The sequence below is a fragment of the Sceloporus undulatus genome, chromosome 7 (assembly GCF_019175285.1).
Source record: "Sceloporus undulatus isolate JIND9_A2432 ecotype Alabama chromosome 7, SceUnd_v1.1, whole genome shotgun sequence".
NCBI lineage: Eukaryota > Metazoa > Chordata > Lepidosauria > Squamata > Phrynosomatidae > Sceloporus > Sceloporus undulatus.
In genome coordinates, this window is record NC_056528.1 from 1235535 (window position 1) to 1248837 (window position 13303).

General features: G+C 43.6%; 1 protein-coding gene across 1 annotated transcript in view; it reads left to right on the forward strand.

Moving 5' to 3' along the window:
- The first annotated feature begins 813 nt into the window (after nucleotides 1–813).
- The window catches only part of PAX7 (paired box 7), a 107903-nt gene continuing 95413 nt past the window's right edge, over nucleotides 814–13303 (forward strand). Inside the window, 6 exon segments of the mRNA XM_042477992.1 lie at nucleotides 814–980; nucleotides 5672–5730; nucleotides 5733–5769; nucleotides 5772–5902; nucleotides 7183–7312; nucleotides 10479–10607. Of these exon segments, the coding sequence (XP_042333926.1) occupies nucleotides 896–980; nucleotides 5672–5730; nucleotides 5733–5769; nucleotides 5772–5902; nucleotides 7183–7312; nucleotides 10479–10607 (571 nt within the window). The 5' untranslated portion in view covers nucleotides 814–895.

Here is a 13303-nt window from a genome sequence, read left to right on the forward strand (position 1 = left end):
CCAAAAGGGGGTGCATTTTGGGGAGGGGGACATCAGGGGGAGACTTTGGCCAAGAGGGAGAGGAGGCTGAGGAGGGGCTCTTGGCCTCCATACCCTCCCTCTCTCCCTCCCTAGCTTTCTCTTTCTCACTCTTTCTTTCTTTCCTTCTCACTCTTTCATTCTCCAACTCTCTGCCCTTTGGGAGGAAAAGTCGGGACTGGGCTTTTTGGTCTCCTTGCCTGCCTGCCTTGCACCCCAGACACCTTCCACCCCTCCTTCCCTTCCTTCCTTCTTCCCTTCATTATTTTCATCTCTCCTTCCTGCCTTCCTAATTTCCTTCCGTCCTTCCTTCTCCATTTTGATCTCTCTTTCCTTCCATCCTTCCTTCCATCTTCCTTTCATTATTTTCATCTCTCTTTCCTTCCATCCTTCTTCCTTTCCTTCCTTTTGTCCTCCCTCCCTCCCTTCTTTTTTCCATCTCTCCTTCCATCCTTCCGTCTTCCTTTCCATATTTTCATCTCTCCTTCCTTCCTTCCACCCTTCCTTCTTTTTTACCTTCTTTATTTTTGTCTCTCCTTCCTTCCTTCCTTCCTTCCTTCCTTCCTTCTTTCCTTCTTTATTTTAGTTTCTCCTTCCTCCCTTCTTTTCTTTTTTGTTGTCATCTCTCTCTCTCCTTCTTTCCTTCCTTTCATCTCTCCTTTCCTTCTTTTTGTCTCTCCTTCCGTCCTTCCTTCCTTCTTTATTTTTGTTTCTCCTTCCTCCCTTCTTTCCTCCTTTCCTTTTCTTTCCTTCTTTCCGTCTCTCCTTCCTTCCGTACTTCCCTCTTTCTTTCTTTCTTTTTTTGCTTCTCTTCTTTCTTTCTTTCTTTCTTTCCCTCCTTCCCTCCTTCCTTGCCATCAGTGGTGTGTACTGGAGCATGGCCGCTCTCCCTGGGACTGTACCAAGGATGATGCGCCCAGCCCCAGGACAGAATTACCCACGAACCGGATTCCCTTTGGAAGGTAAGCCTTTGGGGGGGAAAACCCAAAATAGGGGAGTTAATTCATTAATTCGTTAAAATAAAATTAAACTAAAAAAAATGAAGGCTGCTACTTCTCCATTTTTGCTCTTCTCTCCACTATTCCTTTTTCTCTTCCTTTTCTTCTGAGTTGCTCTGAACTTTCCTTCCAGAGCATTCCTTCCATTTTGACTAAATCTTCCCCTCCAATATATATATATATATACACACACACACACACACACACACACAGTATATCTCCATATTTTTATTTCTTATTTATTTGTTTTATTTGCAGAAGGGAAGCAGACAAGGAGAGTTTAACTGAGAATAAATGCAATTTCCTTTTCCGTCCCCGAAAGAGGAAGACAAAAAGTTCACTCCTCACCAAACTCTTTAGGATTTCGCTCAGAAAAAGAGTCCTCCCGACTTTTGTTCTCTCTTTCCTCTTCTTCAGACGAAATATCGCCCCAAATCCCCCAATCCCCCAAATTTCTCCCTTTGGGACCTTTTCCTTTGGACCCTTTCCTTTGCTCCCTCCAGTTCCTTTTAGAACCAAAGGAGAATGAATTTTGATTTATTACCTTTCCAATTTCTCTCCCTCTAATTTTTATCCATATGCATAGACATTTCCTTAAGGGGAAGATTGACATATTTATATGTATAAATAAGAGAGAGGAAACATTAAAAGGAGTTAAATCAAGACTCGCTAGTAAGACAGCAATGGAGAGGAAAATTAACTATAGGAGAAGCAATTAATTCAAATTAATTCCTTAAGGAATGGACCAGAGTTGCCCAAAGTCTGCTAGAAAAATCAGTTTTCATTTCTTTTTTTGAAGGATTATGATAATGATAATGATAATGATAATGATAATGATAATAATAATAATAATATAGTAGAGGTAGTACTTCCACTTTGAGAGAAAGGCAGGATAAATAAATAATTAAATAAATAAAAATATAGTGATGATGATGATAAGGATAATATAGCAATAGTGATAATAATGGAACAGTAGTACTAAAAATAATGTGATGATGAAAATGGAGTAATAGTAACGATAATGCAAGGAAAGTAATGATGATAATAAAAAGGTGGTGGTGATGATGATGAATGTGACGACGACAACAGCGATAGCAATGGTAATAATAAAAAGGTAACGATCACGGTATAGTAAGAGTGATAATGATGTAATAATAGTAATAAAAATAATGTGGTGATGGTGATAATAATAATGTAGTAGTGGTAATGATAATGCAATGATAATAATAATAATAATAATAGCAACAACAATAACAACAACACGGTGATGATGATGATAACAATTAAATAACAATAGTAATAATAATGCAGTGGTAATAATAAGATGATGTGGATGGTATAGCAATAGTAATAATAGGAAGTATAGAAATAGTAAGAAAAAGAAGAAGGTGGTGATGATGACGACAATATAGTAATAATAATAAGAAGAAGAAGATGGTGATAATGTTGATATAGCAGCAGTAGTAATAATAATAAGAAGAACAAGGTGGTGGTGGTGATATAATAATAATAATAATAATAATAATAATAATAATAATAATGTGATGGTGATAATGATATAGCAGTAGTCATAAGAAGAAGAACAAAGTCATGATGGTGATATAGTAATAGTAATAAGAAGACAACGAAGGTGATGGTGATGATGGTGATGATGATATAGGAATAGTAATAATAATAAGATGAAGAAGAAGGCAGTGATGATGATGATGATGATGATGATGATGATGATGATGATATAGCGCTAGGAAGAAGAGGAGGCGGAGGAGGTGATGCTAATGATGCTCATCTACTTCTTCTTCATCATTGTGGTGCTCATCTTCATCTTCCAAGGCTTTCGTGCTCAAGTGGGGGAAAGCGGTCCCCTTTGGGGCTGGAGTGGCTCTCGAGGGCCGAGGAAGCCGGATCAAGGGATTCCCCAAATGTTTGCCTTCCGTGAGGAGCCATAATGAGGCCAAGGAGGAGGAAGGCTCTCTCTGGACCCCCTTCTCCCCTTCCCTTCCTCCGCGACTTCAGAGCAGCCCCATTGGGAGCCATTGGGATGCGTTCAGCACCATCATCCTCATCATCCTCATCATGGGTATCATTACTATTGTCATCACCACCCTCATCATGTACCATTCTCTTTATTTTTACATCACCATTATCACCACTTATTACCATTATTGTTATGTTATTTTTACCATTGTTGATGTTATTTTACCATCATCTCATTACTCATCATTATTTTTATCATCATCATCTCAATTCCATCATCATCATCATCATCACATCATGTTGCCACTCTTAGCTTATTGTTTAATTATATTTTGTTGTCATCATTATCATTATATTATTATTTCATCATCATTATCATTATATCACTGTCAGCATCCTCATATACCATTATTGGTATCATGTATCATTTTATCATCATATTATTTTGCCATCATGATCATATCATCATTATTGTTATCGTTATTTTTTTATCATCCGTATCATCATTATTAGCCATTATTCTTATTCATTATACCATTATTATTTTATCATCGTATCATCACTATTATTGTTATTTTATTGTCATCATCTTATTACCATTATTATTATTACTATGATTATTATGGACTTCTGCATCCTTTAGAGAACTGGATCAGGCCCCTTTAGATGCGCAAAAGGAAACGAAAACAAGAGAGAGAAAACGGAGAAACCCCAAATGCCTTCAGAAAACGAGGGAGAAAAGGGGGATTTGGGTTGGTTTTGCTCTCTCCAACGAAAGGAGAGGAACAAAAGAAAGCCAGTCCCAAATTTTCATTGGCATTCCTGGAAAGGAAACCAATTCCTCTCTAGATTCAAAAATCCAGATCTTAAATGGCTTTCTCAAAATCCCCCCCTTTTTTTTTAACATCTTCCAAAGGCTTTCCATCCCCTTTTGCTTTTAAAACGCTTTGCATTTCAAACCCCAAAAACTTCTCCTCCGACTCAGTGGAAGTTTGTCTCAAGTTTTGCAAAGCAAAAATTTTGCAAAGATAGGAAGAAGAATATATATGCTTCTTCCTATTCCCCCCCAAAGCGTTCCAAGACCCCCTCCAAATAGGACCCCCCCCTTTTTTCCAGTCTCCCATTTGAAATAGTCCCTTGCTTTGTAAGTCAGATGCAAACAGCTGGAGCAGCTGGACTACCCCAGGAGATGCATTATATGGAATATATATATATATATACATGGAAAAATATCTTTTCAAGGGAGGCCTACTCCCGAGTAAATGCCCCTTCTCTGGTTTATCGCAAGGTATTTCGGGAGGTAAGGATCCATCGGCATCCAAAAGTCGCAGGGAAAGGATTCTTCCGCCGCACTCCTCTTTCAGGGGAGAAACCCCAATACTACCTCTCATGATATGTACTTTTCGGGGGAGATCTTCTCCCCTCATTTCTCACCAAGGCACAAGCCTCTTTGATAGGATTTCCCCATAGAGTCCATTGCGTTTCCTCATTGAGTTCCATCCATGATTTCTTCATTGAGTTTCCTCTTTGAATTCCATCAGTGATTTCCTCATGAACTCTATTGAATTTATTAGAATTCCTTATTGAGATCCATTACAATTCCTCACTGACCTCCATTGAGTTTCCTCATTGAGCTCTATCCATGATTTCCTCATTGACCCCCATTGGGTTTCCTTATTGAACTCCATGCCGTTCCTCCTGGAACCCATAGATTTCTCCATTCACTCCATCCATGATGCCCTCATTGAACTCCATTGGGTTCAACTAGGCTCCCTCTTCCCCCAATGAAACATTATTTTATTATTAGTGGGGTCTCCCCTGGCGAACCCAAAAAACAAGGGGTGGGCAAAGTGCAGAAGGGTTTCAAAGGTGGCTGCAGTTGTGGAAAATGCCTAGAAGTGTGCACGCAGTGCAGACACAAAGGTGGGCTCAGAGCTGAATCTTGGGCACAAGGTTACAATTGTGTACAATTGTGGAATAGATCGAAAAGTGTGCACAAATGCAGCCAGAATGTGTCCAAATGGGGATCAAAATCTAGCCTTGCAAAGCGAGTTCGGAAATGGCAGGATAATGTAAGTGTACAAGGCAGTGTGCACAAATGGGGATTGAATCGAAGTCTAAACGTGTGCACAAATGCATCACGAGTGTCTAAAAGTGGGCATCAGACCTTCCCATGGGCAAAAACATGGTTGTGGAGTAAGTCTCCAAGGGCGCCCAAATGCAGCCAGAGTGGAGTCCAATCTCGCCCTGGGCAGCCTGGCAGAACCATTTCCAAAAACGCCGGGAAAGTGGGGGATGGGTCTCACAAGTGTGCACAGGTGTGGCAAGGGTGTGTAAAAGTGGGGATCAAATTAGCTGCGGAATAATAACCCCCTAAAACTGTGGGACAGATCCCAAGGGTCCCCAAAGGGTGCCACAAAGTCTGCAAAGTGGGGAGCAGAATGTTTTCCAAAAGAAATTGCGCACCAGTTGTGGGATGAGTTTCAAAGTGTGCCTCGGTGTTCAAGGGGGATTGCATTGAACCAGGGGCAGAGGATGGCCCAAAGAAGTGTGCAGTTGTGTCACGAAGCCCCCAGACCCTTGCCCTGGTGGAAGGGGCCCCAAAGGGCGTGCGTAAAAGTAGCCAAAGAGAGAGTGGAGTGTTGCATGGTCTTTGTGGTTGTGCTCCTCCTTCCCTGCAGTGTCGACCCCTCTGGGCCAGGGCCGGGTAACCAGCTGGGGGGGTTTCATCAACGGGCGCCCCCCTGCCCAACACACATCCGCCACAAGATCGTGGAGATGGCCACCATGGCATCCGGCCCTGCGTCATCTCCCCAGCTCCGGTCTCCCACGGCTGCGTCTCCAAGATCCTCTGCCGCTACCAGGAGACCGGCTCCATCCGACCGGGGGCCATCGGGGGCAGCAAGCCCAGGGTGAGTCCGGAGAGGGGCACCCACCGGGCACAGGCTCCCAGGAGACCCAGAACACAAGCCCTGCCTGGCTGGCTGCAAGGGGGTCTTCTTCTCCAGATCTGGTCACATCCAAAGCTCTCCCAAATCGAGGAGAATCTTTGGTGCACCCAGAATGGGCAATGGGTCCAAGCTTCCCAAGTTCCACTAGTTGATGATGATGATGATGATGATGATTATTATTTCGTGCCTTCCAAATCAAGGAGACCTTTTGGTGGCCACTCCAAATGGGCAATGTATTGCAAGCTTTCCAAGTCCACTGGTTGTCTTGTTCTTCTTGTTTTTCTCTTTTGGTTGGCCCAAGCAAGGGACCCCTGTTTTGTGGATTTGGGGTGGATGCTGGACTAGCTTTTCTTTACTTTTCTTATTCTTAATCTTATTATTATTTAGTTGGCCCAAGCAAGGGATCCCTATTGTAGATTTGGGCGGTGCACTATTTATTCTTCTCTTGTTGTTGTTATTTGGTGCCTCTTCCCAAGTCAAGAGAACTTTTTGGTGCCACTCCAAATGTCCTTTGAGTCACAAGCTTTCCAAGTTCCACTACCTTATTATTATTTTATATTATTATTATTATTATTTGGTTGACCCAAGCAAGGGATCCTGTTTTGTGGATTTGGGGTGATGTTTGTCCCATGATATCTAGCCAACACAGCTTCTTTGTTTTGTTTGTTGTTTTTGTGTGCCTTCAAGTCATTCCGTCTTCATTTGGAGCCCTGCAAAATCTGCTCCTTGAAATGGGAGTTCCTTGAAGATCCTAAAAAAGTGTGCCTTTAAAAGGGTTCTTTTAACTTTGTACTTTTAATAGGGTTCCTTGGGAAACCATTTCAACTAAACGGGGCCTCTTGGAGACCCTTTGAATTTACCTTTAATGGGTTCTTTTGGAGACCTTTAAATGGGTTTTTTTGGAGACCCTTAAACATTGGCACCTTTCAATGGGCTTCCTTTGGAGAACCTTTGCGCCTTTCTATGAGGTTCCTTTGGAGGGCCTTTAAAACTGGCACCTTTAAGACCTTTTAAAATGGGCACCTTCCAATGAGGCTTGTTTGGGTTTTTTGGAGACCCTTCCCCAGCCCTAGAATAAAAAAGTGTGTGTGTGGTGTGGTGTGTGTGTGTGTGTGTGTGTGTTGTAGAGCTTTCTGCAAGTTCTTATGGAGCAGTTCCTGTCTCCAAATTCCTGCAAAATACAAATGCAAATTTAAAGTGGATTTTGTGTTCCTCTTCCTTCCATGCCTTGACCCCAAAAGCAGGTTGCCACTCCGGACGTGGAGAAGAAAATTGAGGAGTACAAGCGAGAAAACCCTGGGATGTTTAGCTGGGAGATCCGGGACCGTCTTCTGAAGGACGGCCATTGTGACCGCAGCACTGTCCCTTCAGGTGAGAAGGAAACTTGGCCAGAGGCATTGAAACCCTCAAGGGATTTATGGAGGGGAGGCTTGTTATCTACATAGCCTTTGGGTTCCCCAGAGAAGTATTCTGTGAAATCCAAAGCCTGCATATTCTCCAAAAACCTACATCTTTTCCCAAAGTCTGCACCCAACAACAATAGCAATTGATAAATTGGTATTGTTCTCAAGTGTATGTTTGCCTTCAGTGTCCCTGTCTGAATAAAATGTCCTCCCCTTGTCCTCCAGATGATGCACAGCCCAAATACTGGTTTTGGTGCATCAGGTTTAACCTCCCCCCTTTATAATGAATGCATATATATTACACACACATCCCTCCACATTCGCTGGGGTTAGGCTCACAGGTTCCCCATGAATGTGGACAAACCACAAATAACACCACCACTATGTTTTTACCTTAGAGGACACCTCTCTAGGAATCTCTAGGTCCTCCACTGCAACTCTGTGGTCAACAACCGCCGGACACTGACCATAGAATTGCACCGGAGAAGCTAGAAAGGCCTAGTGGAGTGTTCCCTCTAGGAATCTCTTAAGTCCTCCAGTGCCACTCTGTGGTCAACAGCTACCAGACATTGACCATAGCATTGCTCTGGAGGACCTACAAAAGCCTAGTGGAGTATCCTCTCTAGGAATCTCTAGTCATTGCAACTTTTGGTTAAAGTTGACCATAGAGTTGCGCTGGAGGACCTCGATATTCCTAGAGAGAACATATTAATAAGATCAGTGAACAATCAAAGCCGCAAAAGTCAAAGCCGCAAATGTGGAGGGACAAGTGTATTGCTCTGGGTCTTCTCAGGACTTTCTAAGCCTTTCATTGCAATGTATGTGGGAAGGTTGTTTACAATGCTTCCCAGTGTGCCATCTTCCACATCTGCGCATCATTCTTTCTCAGGCCAGAACAAGGTGACCAGCCATGCGATGGAAACTGGGCACCTTATATTGACCTCAAAGGGAATGATTTGCTGCCATGCCAGGTGGCACAGTGGGGCACACATGCCAACAACTGCTTGACATTGCAATAGGATTGCCAGGTAATGGAAGAGATGTCGAGGAAGCTCCGTTTCTGAATGCTCCCAGAGTATTCTGAACCATGTAGACAAAGCCTGAAGCCAAGGTTATTTTCCCTTTCCCCTTTAAAGCTGAAATAATAGGCGTAGGATCTGTCCTAACCGAGTTGAATAAATGGGAGCCTGTGCTCCAGATTGAAGCAGGCCTTGTTGCCTAAGCGTGTTTACTTGGATGTCATCACCATAAAAGACGACAGGACTTAGCATGCAATTACATGAAGCAACAGATCGAGTTGCACAACCGGGAAACCGAAGAGGTGGCTTTCTAGCAAACATGAGTTGTTTGGAAAGCAAAGGCTCATTCAGTAGGAAGCAGTCCTGTTCTGATCCACAAAGTATGGAGGAGATAGGATGGAGTTTCTGAGTTTTAGCGGACCTTTGCTGCCCCGAACTCCTTCCTTCCTTTCTCTAGAAGGTCCTTCAGGGTGTGTTGGTTTATGGTGCGGCGCAAATTTTGGGATTAAGATTAAACATCAAGATAGAGCGGATGTGTGGTTTTGATTTGGGCGGAGTGAGAGAGACACTCCCCGGTTAGACTTTCCGATTATCCTACCTGGAATTTGGTCGCATTACTACACTGAGGGAATTGCACCAACGTAGTAGGAGGTGGTAATAGGAGGAAGGAAGGCAACGGGCCCAGAAACAGTGAGAAAGAAGTAAGGACTCAGAGGAACAAGCTGCTAAGAGCTGGTTGATTTGATCTGCCTTCTCAGCTTGCAAATCTGTACGAACTTTGTTCCCACACAAATAGAGTCACCGTATTTCTCCCCGACGTGAGAAAGTCCTCAAAAACTGTGACCTATCCAAAGAGTTTTTGCAATTTTGGACTGATTCTGGGAAACAAAACAAAAAAACAATGTGCAAATTTTGCACGGAAAACTGCATTTTTTCCACGCAGAAAGAAAGTTTCTGGTACAGATGATGTGAATTTTTTGCATACCCCGATAAAACATGACGATTCCTGGGGAGAAAACGTTTTTCTGTGCGAAAAACGCACAATAAACAAATTGTTTTTGCACAGAATTGACCAGAAACAACAGCCAAAGCGGTGTTGGGTTGTCCTAAGTAAGAAAAGACTTGAAAGCACACAACAACAAAGTCACAAACAGCAAAGATGTGCATGTGTCTAGAATTTTCTTCATCAGGGTTTCTGATGCTGATGAATACTCTGCAATGATAGAAATTTAGGGAGGATGCAGAATTATCAATTGGAGAGGTAATGCCCTCATCACAAAAAAATGTATGTTCCATAATAAATTGGTTACTCTTCAAGACACTCTATCGGTTTTGCTACTCTTAGCACAATGAGTTTAATTATCATTTCGGCGGACCAAAAAGGCATACCTAAACAGGTTGTCGTTCTTGTTTTGTGCACATGTACCATTTTTATTACTCAGAGAGGGAAAAAATGCAGGTGACAAAAAGTTGCATAAGAAGAGGCATCCTCTGGAAGGCCTCTTCCTTGGAAGGTCTCTTCTGGAAAGATGCATCCTATGACACAGATGTACATGAGGCAGAAAATACGTTTTTATATATATCACCTTTAATATGATTACTCAGAAAGTATGCAGATGGGGAAAAAACTGGTAGGAAAAGAGGCATTCCCTGTTACACATTCTCCCAACCTGAGACTGGTTGGGCAAATGTGTATCTGCAACATTTGACTCCCCCCCCCCCCAAAGTGGGCCGGTTCCTTCAGTTATGTTTGGGTAAGACTCTTGTGACCCTCCAGATGTTGGCGGACTACAACTCCCAGCAGCCTTAGCTAGCAAAACCCAAAGCCAGGAATGCTTGGAGTTGCAGTTCGGTGACGTCTTCAGGGCTATACCATTCCTCTCTCTTGTGAATAGGAGGAAAGTAGTAGAGTTTGGTTAACTCTTGTAGTGGAGTTTGATCAATGATGGCATCCAAGCAAAGACGCCAAAGGTTGCTTCTCGGTTGCAAGAGGGGACATGTCGTTCACCCTCTTTTTCTCCTATTACTTTTGGCCTATCTGTTGCTTTTTTCACCTGTCCTCCTTCCAAACCAGCTTATATTTTCCTCTTCTGTCTTTGACTGTCTGAGGTTTAGTGAGTTCGATTAGCCGCGTGCTCCGAATCAAGTTCGGGAAGAAAGAGGAAGACGAGGATTGCGAGAAGAAAGAGGACGACAACGAAAAGAAGGCCAAGCACAGCATCGACGGCATCCTTGGCGACAAAGGTACTGTGCTGATATATGTATATATAAACATGTGCATGTTGTGCATTTGTGTGTGAAAGAGAGACTTTCCTTTCAGTTCCTTCCCTGAAGCATTTGCTTCCTTTCCCCGAGTTTTCTCCCATTGTACGTTGACGGTTGATGGTATAAACAAGTGGGACGGGTGGTACAATATTCGGATTTGCGGAGTGCCCAGTTTGAAACGCCAGCCGGGCAACCGGACTCCGTTCTGTGCCCTTCCTATTTTTGTTGGTCTCGTTTTTGGGGTTTCCCCAAAGATCCTCCGCATGGTTTTCCCTGGCCTCTTCCCGACGGCTCGGCTCTCATCGCCCTTGAGGCATTGGCTTCATTGTCACATATTTTGCAATTTCCTCCTTCCTCCGAGACTCTCTTTTGCGCCGGTGCGCTTGTGTGTGTGGCATTGTTTTTAGTACAGAAGGATTGGCGTTTGGTGGGACGCGTTTGCAGTCAGGACGCGAGAGAGAGAGTTTGGTCAAAGCCGTGCGGCGTTGGTTGATAATGCGGCGGACGGGTCGGTTCATCCGTGCCGTTGCCATTTTGTACTTCTTCTAGGATATTGATCACAGTGTATTCTTACTACTACTACTACTGTTACTATTTATTATTAGGGCTTTATGCGGAGACTCGTTCCTTTGTCGTATGTCGATTTATTCCCTTTGGAGGCCTATTGTCAGGAAGGGAAATTGCGCAGCCGAAAGGATTTTTAAAATAGATAACGCATGGAAAATAATTAAATAAGAAGGGGATTTGTGCCCGACGGAGATTACGGGATTTGTTTCGATGCCAAACAGGGAAGATTGGGGCACACAGAAGAAAGAGATGCTAGATTTTAGTTTCATGCTTAGTTTCGGGAGAATATATTTGGGGCACAGTTCCCATCAGGCCTAGCCTTCACAACGAAAGGGGGAAGAGGATGGGAGTTGCAGTCCAAAAAGGCCCATTTTACCATCCTGGGAAAGATGTAGCAAGAAACTCTACTATCAGAGAAAGAGATCTTTATGTTCCTCGTTTTAATTTACGAAGGTAACTTGGGACGGTAGAATTAAAACAAAATACAGTTGGCCCTCGAACTCGCGGTTCCAAAACTCACGCATTGACGTTAATGGCGGTCGCCCCTCCGCGTCTCAAGTCCGCGGACTTGGAAGGCCGACTACTATAGGTCCGATTCTATGGAGCAAAGAAACTATGTGCTACTTTTTGTCGTCGATTTTCAGCATGTTCTGTAAGGAAATAACACCATTAACAAAACGGGTTCAAACTTCATGGAAACTTTGGCAGCTGGACGTCTCTTTGCTTCAAGGGACTAACCTGCATCTGCTCACACTTTCCAAATCTCTTTCACTATAAGTCCCATCATCCCCAGATGCAGCCCAAAGGGAGGGTTGGCTGTCTGAACCAAAGCGTGTCCGAAAGCATCTGACCCTCGAAATGATCTCAAAAGAGTCATTAGAGAATAATGTGTGGATTTCCAAATACGATGCCCTCCCGGGGTTTTTGGGGTTGGAGGGGGTCGATGTCCAAGTTTGTATAAATTATGCAAATGCATTTTTTTTACTTTGCATAATTTATTCCAGATTTCTTAGCCGTGGGAGGAACGCCGTACGCCGTTTCCTCGCTGTCCCCGTCGCGTCTCCTTCTACCAAATAAGGTTTCGCGATTCTGCTGTTTTAGCTGGCACTTGCTTCTTAGCTCCGAGCCCAGAAGAGCGGGAAACTTTGTTTTTAATAAAGGGAAATTTGGCATCGATGGCCGTGCTTCGCTTTTCTCGCGGCGGCGTGCAATCCTGTATTTCGTATTTGTTGCATTAGGTAGAAAAACCTCAAAATCGTGTTCTTTTCTCTCTCTCTCTCTGCGCATTGTTTACGATCCTTAATATGGCCTGTCATGTTGGTTTATTTTTATTTGCGTGGGGAAATAAATAAACAAACAAACAAACAAATAAATGCAATGGAAATATGTGATTCGAGATGGAACCAGGCTTCTAACTTACGAATTTTATGTGGCTTTCTAGGTCAGGGTTGTTATTGCTAGTTCTCTTCCTCTGAATTAGAGCCTCCAGCACCTGGTCCGATCCCATCCAAGGCCTATCCAGGGCTGACCCTGCTTAGCTTCCAAGACCAGATGGGATCTGGTCCCTTTTTTAGGGTTTTTATCCCCTCTTAATGTTCCGACGTCCAAAATAATGTGGTTTTAAGCCCTGTTTTATCCGTACGCAGTGATTCTAGTTAAGGAATAGAAGAATCTGGACAGTTTCCCCCAGAATGTCTGGCTCTCTCCAAAACCCAATGTCTTCCTTTCTGTTTAGGGCTGTCCTCAAAGGGCATTTGCTTAAGGCCCTGTGGCAAGGAGAATGGACCCAGAGGCTCTCTCCTTTTCTTATGGGAAAGGGTTGAAATAATAACATTGCAGGAGACCAGCCTTCCTCCCCAGAAAGGGGGGCAGCTCTTGCCATTCCCCCCCCCCCCAAAAGCGGGATTGATCTTTGGAGACAAATCTTCCATTGTGGGGAAGGCAAGAATAGGGGCAGGCAGGGCCTTAATAAAATTAGGAGCCCAGTTGGGGGGCCAAGAGGGGAGGGAGGGGGCGAGCGGGGCAGGGATGGAGGTGATAATGTGTTAACCTATATAGATGAAGGGATGAAAGGATGGAGGGAGAGCAGACAGACAGACAAGATGGAT